General features: G+C 34.4%; 3 protein-coding genes across 10 annotated transcripts; 1 reads left to right on the forward strand and 2 right to left on the reverse strand.

Moving 5' to 3' along the window:
- The first annotated feature begins 980 nt into the window (after window positions 1-980).
- Window positions 981-4,336, forward strand: CYP38 (cyclophilin 38). Its single transcript, XM_007031374.3, has 7 exons — window positions 981-1,343; window positions 1,612-1,902; window positions 2,020-2,219; window positions 2,910-3,145; window positions 3,535-3,677; window positions 3,791-3,862; window positions 3,955-4,336. The coding sequence occupies exons 1-7, from the start codon at window positions 1,158-1,160 to the stop codon at window positions 4,180-4,182; spliced, it is 1,356 nt and encodes a 451-aa protein (XP_007031436.3). The 5' UTR covers window positions 981-1,157; the 3' UTR covers window positions 4,183-4,336.
- A 618-nt stretch (window positions 4,337-4,954) lies between these two features.
- LOC18600745 (Protein kinase superfamily protein) lies at window positions 4,955-13,713 on the reverse strand. 7 transcript variants are annotated; one of them, XM_088805694.1, is made up of 9 exons: window positions 13,572-13,713; window positions 13,354-13,443; window positions 11,906-11,991; window positions 10,436-10,508; window positions 10,038-10,352; window positions 8,542-8,663; window positions 7,795-7,991; window positions 7,477-7,651; window positions 4,955-5,545 (listed from the first exon to the last, which is right to left on the reverse strand). In XM_088805694.1, exons 5-9 carry the CDS (start codon window positions 10,336-10,338, stop codon window positions 5,042-5,044), a joined length of 1,299 nt encoding a protein of 432 aa, XP_088661820.1. In that variant the 5' UTR covers window positions 10,339-10,352; window positions 10,436-10,508; window positions 11,906-11,991; window positions 13,354-13,443; window positions 13,572-13,713; the 3' UTR covers window positions 4,955-5,041. The 7 variants fall into 7 exon arrangements, with proteins under 7 accessions (XP_088661820.1, XP_088661821.1, XP_088661819.1 ...); XM_088805697.1 differs by lacking the exons at window positions 11,906-11,991; window positions 13,354-13,443; window positions 13,572-13,713 and adding exons at window positions 6,053-6,286; window positions 6,488-6,622; window positions 10,640-11,163 and having other exon boundaries at window positions 5,408-5,545; XM_088805696.1 differs by lacking the exons at window positions 4,955-5,545; window positions 11,906-11,991; window positions 13,354-13,443; window positions 13,572-13,713 and adding exons at window positions 5,895-6,286; window positions 6,488-6,622; window positions 10,640-11,160.
- LOC18600746 (uncharacterized) lies at window positions 13,711-21,596 on the reverse strand. Of its 2 annotated transcripts, XM_007031383.3 has the most exons (19): window positions 21,323-21,594; window positions 20,904-20,941; window positions 20,787-20,809; window positions 19,894-20,000; window positions 19,769-19,820; window positions 19,604-19,688; window positions 18,513-18,603; window positions 17,879-17,917; window positions 17,667-17,734; window positions 17,507-17,569; window positions 17,324-17,379; window positions 17,162-17,235; window positions 16,916-17,008; window positions 16,721-16,822; window positions 16,489-16,569; window positions 16,286-16,377; window positions 16,149-16,164; window positions 14,304-14,414; window positions 13,711-14,206 (listed from the first exon to the last, which is right to left on the reverse strand). In XM_007031383.3, the coding sequence occupies exons 1-19, from the start codon at window positions 21,443-21,445 to the stop codon at window positions 14,105-14,107; spliced, it is 1,416 nt and encodes a 471-aa protein (XP_007031445.3). In that variant the 5' UTR covers window positions 21,446-21,594; the 3' UTR covers window positions 13,711-14,104. The 2 variants fall into 2 exon arrangements, with proteins under 2 accessions (XP_007031445.3, XP_007031447.3); XM_007031385.3 differs by lacking the exon at window positions 16,149-16,164 and having other exon boundaries at window positions 21,323-21,596.
- Window positions 21,597-21,609: the final 13 nt, after the last annotated feature.

Consider the following 21,609-nt stretch of genomic DNA (forward strand, 5'->3'; position numbering starts at 1 on the left):
GTGGTATGCCTATGTGATAATTTTATATCACATTATTATTATGCGATATAAAATAATATGACACAACAAGATGACGTGAGAATATGATGATTTAAATTTATCATTTGATATAAAATAACGACGCGAAATGTTAGAATGTTGAAATGTTAATTTTAATGGTTCAATAGTAAACAAAAAATATATCATTTATATTTTTCAAATTTAAGTGTCAAATAAGAAACTATAACTAAATAGGAAAGTTAAGGTAAATTACTCTAAGCCTAATGCAATACGCTTCCCTTGAATCCCTCGATGCAGTGGATGGTGGTGCTGGAACTGGCTTGACCAGCTCATTGGAGAGGTGCCACTACTCTCTTCTTTTAATAATTTACATGTTGAGACTCTCTGAGTTTCAACACTATAGGTTGAACAAGCAAAATTTGCACTAAATACCTTAATTCCATCTTCATGAAACGTCACTTTTATCTCCAATGCTACGATATTTGGGCAGAACGAAGTCTCCCCAACCCTTATGCTACAGGTTTTTTGCAGACTTTCCTCCGAATGCAGCAAATAGAAGACCACCCATTGCCCCTTCTCATCCCTAACTGGCAATGTCATGGCATTGCCACCATGAAAATGTGGGGAAATGGAGGCAAGGCTATATGAAATATATGTCCAGTATCAACAAAAAGCTACGAAATGGCCACTGGATCTTCCAATAATGGCAACCCCACAGTCAAGATTGGGCCCAATGCAACACTGTAGTAGGCCGAAAGCCCAATGCCAAAGGTGGATCCAGTCTACAATGAGCTGGGCAATAAAGTCCATCCCCATGCCAAAATAACAGGAGTCCAGTACTACTACTACTGTACAAGCACGCTGCACATTGCAGTACAAAGCGCATAGAATAAAAAAGATGAGAGACAGAGAGAGATCCAAAATCCAATAAAGAAATCTTATCCAGAGCGTGAGGATGACCCCTATTGCAGCATATCCTAACAGATCCTTGTAATAGTTACTACTAGTATTAGCTAACATTTATTTATTTCCTGTCAGAACCCACCAACCTTATCTTTTCTCCATCTCAAAGACTTCAACTCTGTTGTCAAAATTTCATTTCCCATTTTTATTCCTGAACCTTTGATAGTAGTTCATGTCCTTTCTCACCTCTTAAAATGGCAGCTATTATCTTTTGCAACTGTTACTCGTCTTTAGCTGCCTCTAAATGGGTTAATCCAAGAATACCCACCAAAGGTACAAGCTTGCTAAGGACTCAGAAGAGTAGTTCTTGGTTGAATAGGCAGTTGCTGCCCAAATGTACTTCCCAGAAGCATGTTCAATGTCACCTTCAAGATGGGCAGGTTGGGTTTTCATTTTTCTGTTTTTGTTTTATATTGCTTGAATTTATGATGGTGTTTTGGGGGTTTAGCATTTGATATAATGGAATCATTAAGGGAGAGCAAGCATTTTTTTTCGATATGAATTTAATCAAATTGAATGAATGGTGGATGTTATTGCTTTGAATTATATGAAGATATATAAGGGAATGCTAAAGTTAGATTTTTTTTTTTGGGTAAAGATTTGGTTTTTGATGCTATTGATATGTTACGAATATTGGTTTTTGAGCAGAAAGGGAGGTCATTTTCTCTGAAGGAGTGTGCAGTCTCAATTGTTTTGGCAGCCGGGTTGATAACTGGAATGCCATCATTGGATTGGTCTCCTAATGCTTATGCAGCTAGTCCTGCATTACCCGATTTGTCTGTTTTAATCTCTGGGCCTCCAATAAAGGACCCCGGAGTATTGTTGAGAAATGCACTGCCAATTAACAATAAAGCTGTTAGAGAAGTACAAAAACCGCTTGAGGATATAACAGAGAGTCTCAAGATTGCTGGTGTCAAGGCACTTGATTCTGTTGAGAGAGTAAGACCCCTCAGGCTTTTATATGAACTAGAAATCTGATACTTATATATGCTTCTGGTAATAGATTTAGCAACTGCATTCATAATAACTAAGGCCTTGTCTTTGTATCAAATATAGAATGTGAGGCAAGCATCTCGAGCCCTAAAGCAGGGGAAAACTTTAATTATCTCGGGATTAGCTGAAACAAAGAAGGACCATGGAGTGGAATTGCTTGACAAGCTAGAAGTCGGGATGGATGAACTACAACAGATTGTGGAGGATAGGGATAGAGATGCAGTGGCACCTAAACAGAAGGAGCTGCTTCAATATGTTGGAGAGTGAGTATCTCAATAAAACTTTTAAAGCATAGAGCTGAAGATAGCTTTCTTCTGATTAGTTTTTACACCCTCCCACCAAGAGTGGGTATCAAACAACAAATAATGCTTTAATTTCCAGCAGCTCTTCAAAATCAACTCAAAATGATCCCTGTATATGGTAGGTTTTTTTAGTTGCTGACATATGAAGTTAGCCTTGATTTCTATTTGTCCCTTTATGTTGCTAAGTGCAGTCCCTCATGGTGTGAGACATAATCTGTAGTTTGCATAAAATGCTCTGTGTGTGACTGTCATATAGTGGTCAAGTTTTAATGTTTGCTCAAGGTGTAAGGCAAAATTCCATTGCTCTGCTTTTGTCTGGGGTATAAGAAGTGCACCAAAATGGGTTAAGGTCTGCAACTGCAAGCCTGTGTGGTCACTATGACAAACAAGCATATATGAACCATGCTCCGGCTGTTGGCACCAAGCAAAGGCCCAAGTCAGTGAAAAATGCTAAACTAACAAAATTTACATAGAGGTTTTTGGCTTGCAAAGGTTCAGTGGGCTGCTCATAATGCCTTAAAAACTGTATCATACTTTCAGCATAAAAATTGGGAAGGACTTAAAAGTTAAGCCTCTTAAAATAAATAATTCTCATAGATACCTTGTCATTGACTGCAGCTGAGATCTTCCTGGGGCATTGGATTTCTGCAGTGTTGAAGAGGATATGGTGGATGGCTTCCCATATGAAGTACCTGAAGAATATCGAAGTTTGCCTCTTTTGAAGGGGAGAGCAGCTGTGGATATGAAGGTCAAAGTCAAGGACAATCCTAATCTAGAGGAGTGTGTGTTCCATATTGTTTTGGATGGGTACAATGCCCCGGTAACTGCCGGGAATTTTGTTGACCTGGTGCAAAGGCACTTCTATGATGGCATGGAAATTCAGAGAGGTAACTTTTATTTTTGCTTTGGTGTGTTCCTAGTTTCATGGTTTGTGGAAAAATATTCAAAGGGTTGCTGGCTGCCTTGGGAATGCAGAAGCTTTTCAAAGATCATTCTGTTATTATGGTTTTTGATTTGTTGTAGCATGAACAAAACAGAATCAGTTATTTAACACTTTTTTATTATTATTGAGATCCAGATCTTTGCTGATTTGTAGCATGTCTAATAGTGTAAAATCGAAGCAGCATTGTTGATAGTGCGGTGATAGTTTGCAGACTCTTTTCCAATTGTTACTATCAACATCAAATTGACTGCTAAGCTAATTACTTCTAGTATAAGGCCATTTTCAAAGATAAACTTAGACTTTTGGTTACACCTCTCCTTGGATTTGTTGCAGCGGATGGGTTCGTTGTTCAAACTGGAGATCCTGAAGGTCCTGCACAGGGTTTTATTGATCCTAGTACTGAGAAAACCCGGACAATACCATTAGAAATCATGGTGAATGGGGAGAAAGCACCTTTCTATGGAGCAACACTGGAGGTAAGCTTTCTTTTTCTCTCGTATCAAGGTTTAGAGCTAAACAAAAATAAAAATTGTATCAAATCCACACTTTAATCAAAATTGAAAAGAGTTGGTCATTTGTGTTCCCACAGGAGCTTGGTCTATACAAGGCTCAAACAAAACTCCCCTTCAATGCTTTTGGAACCATGGCAATGGCCAGAGACGTGAGAATTCAAAATTCAAAATTGTTTTTCCGTCACTTGTTTGGTATTTTGTTATCACTTTTCTCTGACTGTCCCCTTCTTATTTCTGACAGGAGTTCGAGAATGATTCCGCCTCGAGCCAGGTATTCTGGCTGTTAAAAGAAAGTGAGCTAACACCTAGTAACGCCAATATATTGGACGGCCGGTATGCAGTGTTTGGTTATGTGACAGAAAATCAGGATTTTTTGGCAGATCTTAAGGTTGGTGATGTTATAGAGTCAATTCAAGTGGTATCTGGCCTGGATAAGCTGGTCAATCCAAGTTATAAGATAGCTGGCTAGAACTTCTTTTGGTAGTTTTGGGGTTGCATATTGTCACTTCCAACAAATTTATGATAAAACAGTTATGCTTCATGGGGTTCAATTCATTCTGTAATCTTTCAATTTGACCAGAATTAGGGTATTTCCAGCTGGGAATGTATTCTTCTTTGAATAATGTACTGGCATCCTGAAGAGAGACATTCTCATTTTCCTTTCAAGTATATTAAGATGTGATAAAGGATTTCGCATGAAATGCTTATATGTCAAAAAGGCTTGGTTGTTATATCAGTAAAGCATAGTACTTAAAAAAATTTTAAATAATTTTTTAAATTACTTTTAAAGAAATTTTAATAATTTTATTTAGAATTGAATAAATTTTTATATTTATAATTAATGATTGATTTAATCAAAATATAATTTATTATTTTATATCATGTAATATTGATATATTATAATAATTAATAAATAATGATATAATATTTTAAATATAATATAATGATATAAGCATGGGTTAATTTTTATCTCTCACATCAGTATCATCTAAATATAAAATAATAAATAATATTTTAATTAATAATAAATTTTTTTTTAAAAAAAATAAGTTCTCTTATTGAACTGGAATCATCCGTGGGAGAGAGGCTCCAACATATCGTACATTAATAGTTTTCTTGCTCCAATCGGAGGATGTTCAAAAGAAACAAAAGAATCTACTGAAACAAAACCATAATTAGCCAAATAATCCGCTACCATATTACCTTCACGGTATATATGCACAAAATGGACCTCCCACTCCTTTTGCAAAATGTCTTTAATTGCACGTATTAAATCAGTATTCGCACATGATAGTACCTTGTCCATTAATACAGCCTGAACAACTATCTTATTGTCGTACCATCACTTTTTTGAACCCTGAATCCCAAGCTAGACGCAGACCGTGAAGCACTCCCCGTAATTCAGCTCTGTATGCTGAACATAAGCCTAGCTTTGCCACAAAGCCGGTTCGCCATTCCCCTTCTGCGTTGCGAATTACTCCCCCTGCAGAGGCTTCGTCTATCGATTTCTTGTATGCTCCATCCGTATTCAAGCATACCCAGCCAGCCTGTGGAGCCCTCCATCCGATCAGGACTTCTTTCCTTCTTCTATCAACCCGAGTGCCGTCAAATTCTGCTAGTGCGGCTGTTGTAGCAGTTGCCACACTTTTAACCATACTGAGGCGGTTTCTAGCTGGAGTAGGCGCTGCATCAAACACCACACCATTTCGCCACTTCCACAGATGCCAACACACCAGACCGAATACAACAGACCATGGGTTGCCTAAAATCAGCTGATGCTTTTGGAGATTACATACCAGCCCTTCCCGTAATGGTAATATAAAAAATGCATTCTGCTCATGTTGTGGAATAACAATTAATCAATTATTAATCACAAAAATTTATTTAATTTAAAATAAAAATATAAAAATTTAATTAAATATAATAAAAAATAATAATTTATTTACATTTTTAAAAATAATAATGTTATCATTAGCTTTAAGCATTTTTAAAATTTATTAGGAAAAGCATTTCTTGCATGCACAATATCAGATAGCTGATAAGCCAGTGATCATCTTAATGGGGACATCAAAGCTTCTGTGAGTGTGTGTGGCCCACCTGTTATATAACTGGCCGGTGGATCAGATACAGAGTACTCTTAAATGAAGAAAAATAGAGGAGGAGAAAGGAGGGGGGAAAAGATAAAGAAAGAAAAGCTTTACAAAATGCATGTTCGAATAGCAGATATTGCGGAATTTCTTTTAGCCAATAAACTCCACAATTTCCTACTTTCAGCTCTTACATTGCCATCTTTCCAATTCAATTAAATATGAATAAATTGGACTCTACCCTGAAAGCACCTTTTGATTCAAGGGGGTGTAACAATATCAAGGTCCGCGATATCTCCGAAAACACAAACAACCCTGAGGCTGATCATGCGGGATCATGCCTCCGCCCTTCGATGTGTCAATAGCCTCTATCATGGACACCACCTCATCCATCTCCGGCCGTCTGTCAGGGTTGGCATCCCAACATCGCTTCATTACATTTGCAAGAGAACTCGGACAGCAACGAGGTATCTCTGGCCTCAGATTCTGTATTTTAAAATCCATGTTATCATCTATCACTTATATATTTCTCAAATACCTTTGGAACTGTCGAGAGTAGAAAAAAACCGTACAATGGAGTATTACTAAGAGCTGTTGTATCTGTACTCTATGTACAATTGATATAGAATCATCATCCTAGTTCATAGTTTTCGCAACCAAGAATATCATCCGAGATCAATCATTTACCTGGCGGACAACAGCAGATGTCACTTCTGAGAAGCTGAGATCAGGGTATGGCATGTCACAGCAGTATATCTCCCACAAGCAGATACCAAAACTATACACATCACACTTTCTATTGTAGGGATTGCCATTAAGGACCTGTCCCATTTCAATTGATCAACGGCAGATGATAGGTTAGATACAAATGATTTGATGCTGTAAGAAGTCAGCATATAATCTCATTTAACCAAAGCTGAATTATCAGTGACTATCCACATGAACAGAATGTTTTGAGCTTCTTGAATCTACCCCATCTTTTTCTTCTTTTCCCCTCCCAGTCCAAACGCCCAAAAGAAAGTTAAATTGTTTCTAAATATGTAAAAATGCTTGCTAGAACAAGCCAAGAATCCAACAGTAGCTGCCATAATTCGGACTGAAGACCCTACATCTGATAATTCTAGTAAAATGAGCCTCAACTAACTGCCTTGCTGCCAGGTATGGTATATATGTCCCTTCAGGGCAAAGCTAAGCCAGTGGTATCAAACTATGCTATATAAAGAAATTTCGGCTCTGGTTCAGATACTCATGCTTGAAAGGGTCAAATTTGTAGGAAAACACCAATAACATATACCGAAAAGAGATCAAGTCACAGATCCAATCTCTTTTCTAGGGCTGCTATAACAACTTCAATAGCAGAGCAGATCCATAAACTATGCTCTTCAGAAACGGTGTAATCCAAGCATATCACTTTTAAGAATTAACCCAAAAATTGAGCGGCATGCATATTCTTCAACAGTTTGATTACAGAACCCCTCAGTAAATAAATGCAAATGAGCAAAGTTCTAAAATGCTTTTTAAATTCTTATGGAGACCATAATCCCAAACAGGTTAGAGAGAGAGAGCTAGATTGTAAAACCCAAATGAATTTCTAAATACCATCATTCACAAGCAAGAAAGATAGAGAGACAAAGAGATATGCAAAACTCAGATAAAAGCACATATAAGCTGTGTACCTCTGGGGCCATGTAACCAAGCGTTCCAGTCTCTCCAGTCATGTCGTGAGGATTTGAAGCCTCAAGGCGAGCAACCCCAAAATCAGCTATTTTCACAGTACGTGTCTTGTCCAGAAGCATGTTTTCTGTTTTGACATCTCTATGGACTATCTTCTTGGAATGAATATAGCTCAACCTAAAAAGTATTCAAAGCAACAGTGTCAACACAAATGATCAAGGGGAACTTTAAGTTAAATTACAAGTTACAATTTGAATATGATTCATAAATTATAGATTAAAAAGAACAAAAAGAGTGTAGATAAGGAACAGGAATTTGACCCTCGTGCAAGATCTAGTGCCAGTTGAATAACTACTTTAAAGGCCAGCTTCCTTCTTCGATTCTTTATCAGGTAAGATTTCAGTGCACCCCCAGGACAATATTCAACAACAACACAACAAACATTACTTGGCATGCCAATGTGACCATTTTCTGTCTGTATGTTCAGCTCTGACGAGCCCATTGTTGCCCCTATAAACTGCATGAGAAATTTAGCACACAGATTAAGACAAAAACAAGTATCCAACCAATATAACAAAGAGGCTTCAGATGCCATAATGCCCATATTACAGTATATGTGTTCCGGTCAGCATCAGATCTCACATATCCGATATACCCCCACACTGTTGTCAACATCCTTATTACCCAGTTGACATACTTAAAAGAGTAAAATCAGAAAGATAATAACTAGAACTGAGATAAGTGCACACGAAACATATAAAGAAATCAAATGCTACACAAACTTCTCAGTAATATCATTATGTGGAAACAAAGTTCCTTAACTTGTTAGTATTCACTGTTGCTTCAAACTTCAACCCTCAAGATGAAATGAACTAACCAAAAGGCTCATGCACCGAAGTCTAAACATGCAAGTTTTAGGGTTAGGGTCAAGAAGAGTGAGGAAAGGATCATGATCCAGTCCTTGTCCTGCTAGCATATTATACTAGGCTAATTTAGTTTGATTGCAGGGATGTGGAAAAGGGTGAAGAAACCTGAAAAAGGTAATTATCGAAGATAAGAAACATTACCTTTGTTACATTAGGATGATCAAGTTTATGCCACACAGCAACTTCTTGTGTAAAAGCTGCTCTAAGTGAAGCTATTTCAGCCTCTGATCTGTGGCCCTCTTCTCCCCAGTCAAGGAGTTTAACTAAGCATGATGGAAGAAAAAAGAAAAAAGTAGTTACAAAACATATAAGCAAAGGTCCAACATCTCTTTCTATTTTTCACACATAGATTAATAGAAAAGCAACTGAAAATCATGAAAGAACAATAGAAAAAATAATAACCAAATAAAGTGTCCTTATGATCAATCAAAAAGCAACCTGATGGTCCCAAATCTAGTCATTGATTAATGAGGCATTTAAGTCTGTGTAGCTCACTGAAAATACTTGGGTGGTGTTTTTTTCTAGTAGAGGAGATAAGGTCCATTTGGCAACTTTTTAGCTAGCCAGAACATGAAAGTTCACAATGTCAATGAGGCTCTTTAAGTTTTCTAGCTTTTATATCCAAAAAGTAAAGAAAAAAGATGAGTGCATATCAATAATAAATTAGGCCACATGAAAGGTTAGAAAAAAGAATAACATCATTTAAGTCACTGCAGCAGTGCAACTAACTGCCACCTCAAAAAATCTCGTGAATCACGGATTTCTAGAAGTTAGATCTACAAGTTTCGATCACAAACTGCTTTGTGAAAATTAACAGATTCACATAACAGGAAATCACTGCTACATTAGCAAATCATTTTTCCCTCTTGTAGTTTAAAAATCTGGGAAGCAGATAGAAATTATGATAAAGATAGATGTTTCATGTTGCTTACTATTAAGAAGGGAAAAACTCATTCCAGTATTAGGTGTATGCATGGGAATTGTTGTTGTTGTTCTTATAACCAACTTATTTAAATTTGAAGATTCAAAGTTCTGGTTTCTTTTCCCCTGCATTTTCTCAACAACCAAACAAATGAAACAATTGAAATAAGATTATTAAAACAGAAGGAGAAGAACTAAGAAACATTAAAATATTTGATCCCCTAACACGCTAGACACAAAACACCCTTAAAATTCAACTCCACCACTGCAAATCTCAGAAAGCCGCTATGATAAAAATGATAATACTATTGATATTGAGATTCTCCAAATTTGGTCAGCAGTGGTGGAGGAATAAAAACCAAATTACGCAATTGACTATTCAACACCACTGCCTATTGTCAAATTAACAGTTTCATTTTGTTTAACCTCCCAACCAAGAAGGCCTAAAGTGATAGCTTTATCTTGAGTGCCTAATGTAACTCCATGTAACACCTCATCATGCACAGAAAGTTAATTCCTTAGTGGGTTTTCACAGAAACCAAAAGAGAAAGAGAAAAATGAGTGAAATCTATAGTTTCAGTGTTTTACAATTATGAACCAAATGAACAACAATTTAAAAAAAAAAGTCATTTTGAGAAAAGTTCATTGTTTCAACAGCAAATGGGTACTCAGAAACATATCCTAAACAGAAAAAAGAGAGGAAAAAAAATCAATACCAGCAACATCTTGGCCATCATAAATACCACGGTGAACAGTACCAAAGGTGCCACGAGCTATGACACCTCTGATGATAAGCTTAGAAGGATCAATCTCCCACTCTTGTCTTCTCATGGTGTTGCTTGGCCTTAGCTGTTCTCCACCTCCACCACCTTCCTCTCCTTCCTCTTTCCTGTTCTTGTTCTTCTCCATCGTCCATGCTCGACTAAGATGCCTTTGGAGTTGCTCATCCAAGCTCTTCAGATCTATCTGATCTGCTCTTACATACCCTCCTCCACCACTCTCACTTTTCTCCTTCATCTTCTCAACTCCAACTATAAATCACAACTTTACTCTCAGAAACCAGCAAACAGTAAAAAAAAAGAAGAAGAAGAAGAAAGGAACAATTTTTGGAAACCTTTTTCTTAGTTTTTCTTCACTTTCTATTCTTGTTTGAGCTACTTCTGATTCTGGGTCTCTCTGTCCAAAATCTATACTAAAAACTAGAACTCAGTGACAATCTCATGTATATGTATATATATATATAAAAATATGAGGAAAAACAAGTAATAAAAAAAGTTGGGTTTTTTTTGTTTGTTTATTTGTTTCTTTCAAAACTCACAAACAGCCATGTGGGCACATGGATTTTGCCTGAAGACGACGTGTGTTGTTGTGACCCACTTTTGGTTTTCTTGTGTTACTGCTGGCTGTTGTTGTTTCTGCTCCTTCTGGCTTCTGCTTCTGCTTCTTTCTTCTCTTCTTCTGCTGCTTCTGTATCTCTCTCCCCCTCGTGGCCCTTTTGTTTTGTTCGGTTGTCTTTTTGTTTTAAGTACTTATGTTGTATGGGATTCACGGTCAAATGTACTTCTTTTTTATGTGTATTTTGGGCTGTGTTGTAAGTGAAACTTAAACTGTCCCTTTCTTATTTTCTCATGATGGTGGGACGATACTCCTGTTCCTACACCTTACAGTTACAATGGAAGTTGTAAAGTGTTTGATTTTTTTCCCTCATTGGTTTCAACTTTTCTTTTTTCTTGTGGACAATGACGTTAACACTATAGAATTTATTTTGAATACTTCTTTTTAAGTAGTTTCATATATAATATCATTAAGCCAGATTCATGTAAATTTTACGTAGCCAATTATTAATAAGCAGTAAAGTTTAACATACGAAAAAATTATATAAATCTCATAATTAAATATATCTAAACATCTCATTCAACAATCAAAGAATTGGGTTTGAATTTTTTTAAAAAGTAAATCATTTTTATCTAAAAATTTTTTGGGGAGAGGATAAGATTGTAGTTATGATAATTTTGTCCTCATTTCTAGAATAAATAAATATATATATATATATATATATATATATATATGGATTAGTTAGTCATAACAGAATACTAAGAGAAGATAATGTTTTTTATATTCTTTTGGGTATTTAAGAGTTGTAGTTCATGCCTTAACAAAAGGGAAAAAAAAGAGTGTGTTGTTCATGCAAGTTTTGGCATCGAAGGTTACCCTCAAGACTATTCAATGGTTGCCGTTTTTAGGATAACATTATGTCTTATCTTGGGTGTAAAAGAATAAATATTGATATCTAAATGAGTAAATCTTATCAAAAGAAACAAGAAACAATCTTATCTCTTATTAATATCATAAGATTTATTATATTATATATTGCTCAAGGGAATGAATAGCATTGAATTGAAAATTGAAAACAAAAAAAAAAGTATCATCTTTTTTAAAAGCATTTGAAAATTTTTCTTCCTAATTTTATTTGTGGGAAAAGAATACTGTTAGATGCCAGACTAGTCGGCTAGCTTTGCATGTGAGGACTCTTGCCTACATCCATAACATTTCATAATAGATTAGAGAGAAGATATCACTTAACTTTATACATAGCTTCATCCTTTTGAGTTGATAAGAGAAACAACCATATGCTGCCACATCAGCACCGCTGCTTGTGTCTCAAACCATCTGTTGGATTTTAAACAAGTCAATTATTAAAACTTCACAAATTGGTTTATAGTTTTATACCATGAAATGCTTTTCCATTATTTTCTTTCTTTCTTTTTTTAATTTGAATTAAAAATCGACCAGCTGTCGGATATTGATTGGGTAACGGGAAAAGAGTGGACAATAATGTACCCTTCGGGGTGGGTCAAGTGTTTATTAATCTTTTACTAAAAATGGGAAGTTCGGTTACATTATTGCATACTACAAAAACTTCTATTTTAAGCAATGAAACCCATAAACAAAGGGGAAAGGGATGGGTTATGTGAGGAACACTTTGGTTGGCCTCTGTTTTTCGTAAGTAAAGAGGTGACCCTTAGTTTTCGTTTGAGAACAAAGTTTATTGGGTATCAAGAAACTGTTCAAAAGGAGGATGGGGCCTTAAGCAGTACTCTCCGTGCAATCCAAGAATGGAACCTAAAACCTAATGATTTTTCATGTTTTTGGGGCTTTGATGCCATTGGTTTGGAAAGAGTAATCATCAGAATTTTGACTGGGAAAATAAAGTAGGGAGAATTCATGACTTAATATATTCTTTTTCCTTCATTTAACAAAAATTTAGATGCCATTTCATTGGGGTACAATATTTAAGATGCCATTCATTGGGAACAAAAATATCACTAGTAACAACAATAATAAGTGAAGAGGCTGTTGTGCAGGGAGTAGTGCATGGCCTCCAATTTTTAAGTAGCATTTAACTACTAAATGAACTCAAAATAATATAAAAATAAAAAACTATAGGTGAGGAGGAAAAAGCTTAAGCTAATGTAGCATGAATCATGCATTGACAAACAAGATTTTATAGTTAAAAAGTTGTATGAGCAATTATGATCTTGCAAAAATTCAACTATATAGATTACGCCCCCTAATATATCTAACTGTCGGCCGCGGCCCTTGAGGATGGAGGAAGAAGGGCGGCAGATGGAGATAAAACCAAAAGAAAGAAAGGACAGTGACACCCCAAAGCAGTATCTTTCCCATGAATTAAACACTATTCATTGCGCTGCTCAAACATCATCAAGCACGTGAAGTTCCGCCTTTATTGACTTAATGCAGGCATCAGAAAAAGAAAAGAGGGGTTTTGTAGAGGAGATAGTCACGGGACCAGAGGCCCAATTGTTTCACCAATTTTCCTCAAGGGAACTGGGAAATAATTAGAGACCAGCCAGTGACGCCCGTGATTTTGACTGTCAAGGCCTCCAGGGCCTTAGCCTTTTCCCCAAGAGTCAAACAAATCCCAGGACTAATAATTTGCCCCGAAGAAGAACACTTGAACATACAATAAAGGACAACAAGATATTAATAGTACCGACAGAAAATCCTTACCATATACTCTTGTAAAGCTCCTTCGATGGCAGCTCTCTGTCTCACATATCAAATTGTAGATGTATGTGTAATAAACTAGAGTGCTCCCATCTACAGAAGCAATACACATGAATACGTATGAGAGGCATCCCTAAGCAATCATCTTGAATTTTTCCTTGCAAAATGGTGCAGAAATTAAAGTTCAATTAGACAACATGGAACACTGAGTATACTCTTACCTGGTGAAAGTTGGAGTGCACCATGCCATTCACTAAAATTTATCAGATATTGGCATTTCCAACCCGTCTTGAACATTACCAACAAACTCGACGTTGTGCTTATCAAGTGCTCAACAGTAAAATTAAAGTAAAATTCTCATGGAACAATGTGAAAACTTGATCTAGAAAGTGTAGAGAGTAACATAAATAGCACACCTTGAACCTTGTGTACGTCAATAAACCCACGGTACTAGGACAGCAGTAAGTTTGATAGCTTGCAAACATACACTTTTCCTTGTGCAGCAAACGGATAGTTGATACAAAATCCCCAATAACAAATGACCAACTATACAAAATGGTTCATCTGATGTCCGTATGATTCTTTCTTCCAAGTTGAGGGGAAACTAAAATAACTAATATCATTTACTTCACAACGCATTTAGTGTATAACTTTGGAACTGTATTTATTTTTTGTGTGGCAAATGAAAATATACTCTATATATTTTTTGGACAAAAGGGGACTAACAAGGAGAAACAATCAACACAATGTAACCTCACAAGCGCCGTTTCTTCTTCTCTGGTGTAGCATGCACTTGTGCTTTAACTCCATAAGTTTTTAGTTGAAAATTTTCAAATGCCTCTGAGACAGCTGCTATCTGCTCATTAGTACATTAAAAAGTAGATGTTAGTGTGAACAGAATAAAGGAAAAGAGAAATAACAAACAAACAATAATCGCATTTGGATTCACAGACCAATTCAGGTTTTTTGGAGTACACCCTCACGATCATATCCTGATAAGATGTAGGCAGCAAGTGACTGATGCGACCATCCGGTATGGGGAACTTCTCCTCACTCTCATAATCCTGGCCAGAAATTAATTCTGTCAGAAAGCTGCACCTCCAAAGGAAATTATATAAAATACTTAAACAGTATCAAGCTTAGGGATGAGCAAATGGGTGGATTGAATAGATTAATCCACCATAGTTAAGGACCAAATAGATCAATCATTTTTAAAACACCAATCAAAACCGACCAAATATAAAGAAAAATCAAACCGACCAAATATAGAATTGATTTGGTTGGTCCGGTATTGAACCAATGGACTAAAATTTTATCACTTTTTTTTATAAATTAAAATATTAAAACTTATGAACTTTATCCATAATTATATCTATATATGAAATTAATGATATAACTTATATGTTATAATGTTTTATATCACAATTTGTATAAATAATAACTAATTATAAACAATATGTTATAAAATCTAAAGTGATAGCTAATAAACTTATTAAGTGTAATAGTATAAATAAAATTTATTATAAGTTATAGTAATGTTTATGTATAAATTAAATATATGTATATATAATATATATTTTTATTATATATATATAATTAATGAAACAAATTATATGTTAAAATGTTTTATATCAAAGTTTGTATAAATAATAATTAATTATAAACAATATGTTATAAAATCTAATGTAACAACTAATAAAGTTATTAAGTGTAATAATATAAATAAAGTCTATTATAAGTTATAGTAATACTTTTGTATAAATTAAATATATGTATATATAATATATGACTTTATTATATACATATATATGAAATTAATGACATAACTTATATGTTATAATGTTTTATATCAAAATTTGTATAAATAATAACTAATTATAAACAATATGTTATAAAATCTAAGGTGATAACTAATAAAGTTACCAAATGTAATCATATAAATCAAGTTTATTATAAATTATAGTAATGTGTATGTATAAATTAAATATATGTACATATAATATATTTATACAATTATAAATATATTCATAACATTTTATACTACAAAACATTACTAAAGTGTAATAATTATAAAATATTAATATATAAAACATTTACTATCATATATTATAATATTAACATATAAATTATATCATTTAAAAGTATATAAATTGTAATTTCACATTAATACAAATTTATAAATAAATATATATAATTAATATTAAATTACTATGATTATGATTTGTTTATATACATATAATACCCTAATATATTTTAAGTATATTATTAATTAAATTTACTATCAATTCTTTTTAATATATATAAAAAATATTATATATATTAATATATATATTTATAAAAAATTAATTTGATTTTTTGAGTGAATTGATCCAAAAATTTTAAAATCGAAAACCGATTAAAAAACCAATTGAACCTATGAACCAATTAGATCGAACCGTTTTATTCAAATTGCATTTAATTTAAGTGAGTAATTAATCTGGATTAATTTTGCTAATCCCTAATCAAGATCCAGACCGCATAATATTAACAATTTCCAGTCTCTTATGCAGCTGATATAGGTCCACTTTTCATGTTTGCATAGTCATTAAATAGCACAACATTTTTATTGTACGTGTTCATAGTCATTAAATCTTAGTGTTTTCTTCTTCCTTTAGGAAGGTGAAGTCCAAAGTTTGAGTATAGGCATGAGTGTAGAGTGAGTAAAAGGATGAAGTGAGGAGTTCCTTACATTTTAAGCCAGCAATGAATAAAAACAGGAAAGAAAAGAAAAAAAAATCAGGGTAGGTGAGTTTCAGCACCTTGAAAAAGTTGATGCTGCAAGAGTAGAAATGAAAAAAAAAAAAAAGAACAGAAACGAAAATATCAGAGACTATCGACACAGATTAAACACAGAAAAACAAGGAAAATATTTGCCTCTTCAAATCCAACATCATACCTTTCAAGAGGATTTTGCCTTCCACGAGTCAAATCAATTCTGACATTGCTAACAGCAATATCTTCTTCTTTTAGCAGCACTCCACCATTTTTCTGTTAAAGTAAAAATGCTTGATATCAACATTGGAGACTCTACTCAATCCTTTAGCCAAGAACAGTTGCATAAGATCATGCACATGTCAATGGAAAATATCAAGTAAGGACCTGGGAACAAGCGATGTCTTGTGCAGTGACATTTTTGAAATGTTCTAATTTGTCTTTTGGAACTGCAAACTCATTACAGAACTGCCACAGAAGATAAATCATTATACCATAAGCTTCGACTTTCAAATAATGAAAAGCCAAAGAGAGACAATAAACAGATTAGCATGCTTATGTGCATGCAATCATTTTTAAAGCACAAAGAAGAAGTGAATTGAAAGCAATGTTTTTCCACCTGATACAAATTTCTCCTGCGAATGCGCCGAATCAAATCTCTAGATTCTCGGAGTTCTTCATCTGGAGCTGTCTCAATAGTTTTGATTATTGTGTCATCTAGCTGGATTTAAAGAATACAAGAAACCACAGTACGTTATACATTTGGACTCTAAATTATTAATCACTCAAAAGAATGCTAAGCATGTTCTTCAACCTTCCAGTACTCAGAAGGATCTTGAATGGAAGATGAAATTTCCAGATAACTATTTGCTTTCAACAGCGCATCTACTACCATAATCTCAACTGCCTGCAATAAAAATGAAACAAGATTTTTACTACTTCAGATAGAAAGGGAGCCTACATAACTAATAATGCAACAGAAAAGATAAAAGAAAAATCAACATTGGAAAAAAGATCTGTTTGAATGATGTAGAATCTACAGAGTTAATTCTTTGAATACCTTCACTTTAGAGTGGGTGTAGACAGTTCGATACAGATCAGCACGAGTAGCAAATAATTTGTGGATGCTAAGATCTAGCAAAAGTATCCATTACACAATATGAAGCAGGAGATTTTAAAAAACCAATGCACTTTGCAAGTGAATAAAACATATGATACTAACAGTCCTTAGCACGGTAGCAGATCTCATCACCCAAAACTCGCATTGTCTCCATCAACCTGCAGGAGGTAAAGTATGTATAATGCTGGAAAAATAAATCCTCTAAAATTGTTTCTCTTTGGCTTTTAAATCTATCTATTGATAACAGAAACTATTAGCTAAATGCCTAAAAGATTTAACAAAAACCTTTGGAAATCAAAGCTGCATCCCAGGCCACAAGCTCGGCTGTCACGGTAAATGTAATCAAACCTACACAAGTAGAATTTCCATTTGTTAAATTCTTGTCTTTAATTGGAGCTTGAATTGGAAGGAAGATGTAATGAACAAATAATTGAATATCACTTACTTATCCACATCAATCCCATTCCGACCATTTGCAACAATATCATATAAAAATTGCTTCTCCTTTGCACTCTTCAACATAAGTACAAAATAGTAACAGTAGTAATAATAAAGACAAGAAACAACAACATCCATACATTTTCCTAATACTAGAGAGAAAATATTCCCAGTGATCAAAATATGCCTAAAAAATGGATCGTAGAAATAAGCACTTACTTTTGGTAGTGCAAACTCTGAGCTAGCTAGTATCAATTCCTGGAAAATAAATAAATGAATATGAATGAATCTCAATTCTGGCAACAGGATATCAAATTTTACACACGACTTGACATGCGCCTAGTTTTCCAAAGTGGGCCTCTACTCAAAAGAATTGTTATTATACATGAGGATCAAAGTAAGTAAAAAACACAGGAAAAGTTGCAAGCTGGAATTAGAAGTATGTATAGAGGGAGAAAATAAAAACATAGATGTCATCAAAGTTTTTGATGCCACTCATGGGCAAGAAAATATAGCTTTATAATAGACCACCAGCTCATGACACAGTTCAAAACTTTTCAACTGTAAATTTGAGATATATAACTAAAAGTGATAATTAAAGAAAGAAACCATATGGTTAAAAATAGTTGACAATTCCAAAACCATAGGATTTCTTAGTATCTAGATTACGGAAAAGGTATAAGGACATTCTAAGTTATTTGGGAATATATGCAACATCAATGCAAATGGCTCTGCATATAATACTAGTTAAGAGGATGCTAGACATGCCATAGTGACCAAAAGAAGCATACAGGAGAAAAAAGAAAGAAAGAAGATTGTGTAAGCAAAAAATTCCTAAACAAGATTAGCTTACCTTGACTCTTTTAATCATCTCAGCTTCAACATCAATATGGTGCACATCAACAATATGATCAATCAGCTTCGCTGACATTTGCTCATGAGCCCTGGAAAGTACAGATATGACCTAAAATGAATAAAAAACTTATATTTAAAGCAATTTTTTATATATATATTTTTTCCTTAGGAAGTGGGAGGGTGAATCACTTTAGAATTCCATCTCCCTCAAAAAAATCACAAAATATAGACACAGGAGATTACAAAAAGATACATACAACTTTCAAGCCATACCATCACCCAAGAGAAGAAGAAAACCCGATGTACTGACTAACTTTTAAATATCATTTTATGGAAAAGACATTAGAGTGACACACGTAAGGTCAATGGTTGATCAAAGATTATGACATAAATGGAACCTGTAATGTAACCTATAATGCAACCTAAAAGCAAAGTATGGCATTTAGCAAAATGTTAAATTTTCAAGAAACACTGCAAACCACCAAAAACAATTGACCAGTGCTGTCAAGAGAGCAAGGCACACTCTAGGCACTAGAACCCTTATATTCCTGAGGCACAAGGCACAAAAATAGCGCTCACCTGAGTGAAGTAAGGCGCAATATGTATACATATGTGTGTGTGTGTGTGTATAATAAACTTAAGATATATAATTCTGATAATAAACTCTAAAGAGTAGTCCATTTTTATCCTACAAAACATGCAAAATTTCGTTTTTTTTTTAGCCAATATGAATGATTTCCTTATGGTCTCAAGTTTGCTGTTGAATACTCAAAAATTGAGAATTCATGACTTTGATATTGTTCCTGTTTTTACTATTAAAAGTACAGCTAATTAAAAAAATTAAAATGAAAGAAATGAAAGCGAATTTCAATCAGGCGGGCATTGCTTGTGCCTACCGCCTTAAAAAAAAAAGCAGACTTAGGCGCACCAGGCGTGTGCCTCGCTTGAAAGGGTCTGAGGCACTTTTGTTGTCTGGCACTGCACCTCAACGCCTAGGCACACAGCTTAACAGCACTACATTTGACACAATAAGTTCATGACAGCAGAAACAAGGAAGAAATGCATCATATAAAACCATGTAAGATATACCATTTGAAGCCATTAAGAACTTGGGGGAGAAACTCTCGTTCAAACAAGTGACTGAAAGGTCCATGGCCTACATCATGTAGAAGTCCTGCAATTGGAAGAACAAAATCCATAAGGAACCATTTGAATTGAAATGAAGAAAAAACTTTTGGGAACAGTAGTAGTTACCTGCAATTTTAACTGTTTGAACATCAAACCGATCAATACCAAGCTCCAAACCCTAGAAGAACCGTATCTTAGAATATATACATAGAATATAATAGGATAAGAACAAGTGCAAAACATTTCTATACCTGATAAGTTTTGAGCTTGTGGATGGCTTCACCAGCAAGCCAATACACACCAAGAGAATGCTCAAAGCGGGAATGCACAGCCCCAGGATAAACCATGTGTGTCATTCCTGAAACATGTTAAAAGTTAGTCACATAAGCAAGTTACAGCCTGGCGCGTGATCTCAGTGAATTATGTGAAACGAAACACTTGAAACCTTGGACAAATTTGGGTAGAATCAACACAAAAGCAACGAAATGGAGTTGATTCAAGTCTAATACAAGTAAACAGACCTAGATCCCATTAACAGAAGTGTATTTTATTAATGGCAAACAAGGCAACTGACAAGAACACAACATAATTAAAGCATAATCTTTTAACTTAAAAACTGTTGATATCATCATTTTAATAAAGAGCTAAAATGCTACATCATATGCTTAGAACAAATAAGAGTACATGTAGATACTTATGCTAAAGGGTGGAGTCAGACTGCTCATCCATTCCATCCGAGCAACAGCAGACAAATGAAGTAAATGCCAACTCTTAAATCTCTTTGATAGCAATAATCACTGAAACATTTTAAATAACACAAAAAAGAAATAGCAGAAGACTTTGTCTATTTATCCTTTGATGCCTGTGATGTATTCAAATTATGATTTATGCCTACTTTGGCATGTAACAAAGAGGATAATATTGTAGCCGTAAATGCGTATTTTATACAAACATCATGAATTCCTACTTTGAATCTAACAAACACACAAATTCCCTGCCATTTCAGATATATCCTATTTTAGCTTGTTTCAACGTGAAGAATATACTTATTAAATAAATTACCCATCTCAGTCACACATATTTAGTCAACTGCAATTTAAAAACATTCATTCTCACAGGAATAAAAAAAGAATATAAAGATTACCGAGTTGCTTGAGCTCGCGAAGCCTATACCATAAAAAAAGAAAAAGGAAAAACAAATGAATAATGAGATTTAAAATAAAATAAAGCTAAAATAATAATGCAATAAAAGTCAACTAGCCTTTGAAATTGCTCTGTGTCAATAAACTTCAAAGAAAGCTGCGACCAAACAAACAAAAAAAAGAAAAGGAAGTAAATAATTATTTATCAAACTAAAGAAGAATAAATCAAGGTAGAAAACCATAAAAAAGCAGTCAGCTAGTCATCTTCACTCTCGAGTCAGCAAAGATAGCAAAAATTCAAACATAATATTCGTATCAATAAGAAAAAAAAATGTTCAAATTTCTTAAGATTTTGATTTCGTAAATCCAAACAGTGAAGAAAATCACTACTCTGATTAAATATCAAACTAAACATTTCTCGAGAATATTTTTTGAATTATTTTGTAAGTCACTTTACCAAAACAAACATGAAACAAATAACAAAAATGTAATAGAAAAACGGCTAAAAATGTTAAAAGGAAATAGAGAAAGCTTATACAGGATCGAGATAAATGTTGCCGTGGACGTTGTCGTGGACGTGTTTGGAGAGCCTGAGATCGTGCGAAGGAGACAAGTTACAAGCCGTAGGCAAAGAGAGATTTTCATTGCAGTAAGCGCCCATTTTTGTGAGACACAGGCTTTGCGAGGAAAAAACGAGAAAGGAAGTGGAAGGGAAAAGAAAATTCAAAAAAAAGATGTGTTTGGCGTAATTTGGGGGAGTGGAGGAGTGGCAGAGCCGCCGAGATTGTCCTAATGTGTGGGATTTTGTGTAGCTGAAAACACTAA

This window comes from Theobroma cacao, chromosome 4 (assembly GCF_053813885.1).
Source record: "Theobroma cacao isolate CCN51 chromosome 4, ASM5381388v1, whole genome shotgun sequence".
NCBI classification, from domain to species: Eukaryota; Viridiplantae; Streptophyta; class Magnoliopsida; order Malvales; family Malvaceae; genus Theobroma; species Theobroma cacao.

Excerpts from the sequence above, each read along its gene's own strand:
- CYP38 (XM_007031374.3), top strand. The coding sequence starts at position 1,158 with ATGGCAGCTATTATCTTTTGCAACTGTTACTCGTCTTTAGCTGCCTCT. Across the intron at positions 1,344-1,611 it reads GTCACCTTCAAGATGGGCAG|AAAGGGAGGTCATTTTCTCT; the intron begins GTTGGGTTTTCA and ends GTTTTTGAGCAG. Across the intron at positions 3,863-3,954 it reads CCATGGCAATGGCCAGAGAC|GAGTTCGAGAATGATTCCGC; the intron begins GTGAGAATTCAA and ends TATTTCTGACAG.
- LOC18600745 (XM_088805694.1), bottom strand. The coding sequence starts at position 10,338 with ATGAAGGAGAAAAGTGAGAGTGGTGGAGGAGGGTATGTAAGAGCAGAT. Across the intron at positions 8,664-10,037 it reads TGATGGCCAAGATGTTGCTG|TTAAACTCCTTGACTGGGGA; the intron begins GTATTGATTTTT and ends CATCATGCTTAG. Across the intron at positions 7,992-8,541 it reads ATCATCCTAATGTAACAAAG|TTTATAGGGGCAACAATGGG; the intron begins GTAATGTTTCTT and ends TTTCTCATGCAG.
- LOC18600746 (XM_007031383.3), bottom strand. The coding sequence starts at position 21,445 with ATGGGCGCTTACTGCAATGAAAATCTCTCTTTGCCTACGGCTTGTAAC. Across the intron at positions 17,918-18,512 it reads AGATGATTAAAAGAGTCAAG|GAATTGATACTAGCTAGCTC; the intron begins GTAAGCTAATCT and ends TTTATTTTCCAG. Across the intron at positions 17,380-17,506 it reads TGCAGCTTTGATTTCCAAAG|GTTGATGGAGACAATGCGAG; the intron begins GTTTTTGTTAAA and ends TACCTCCTGCAG.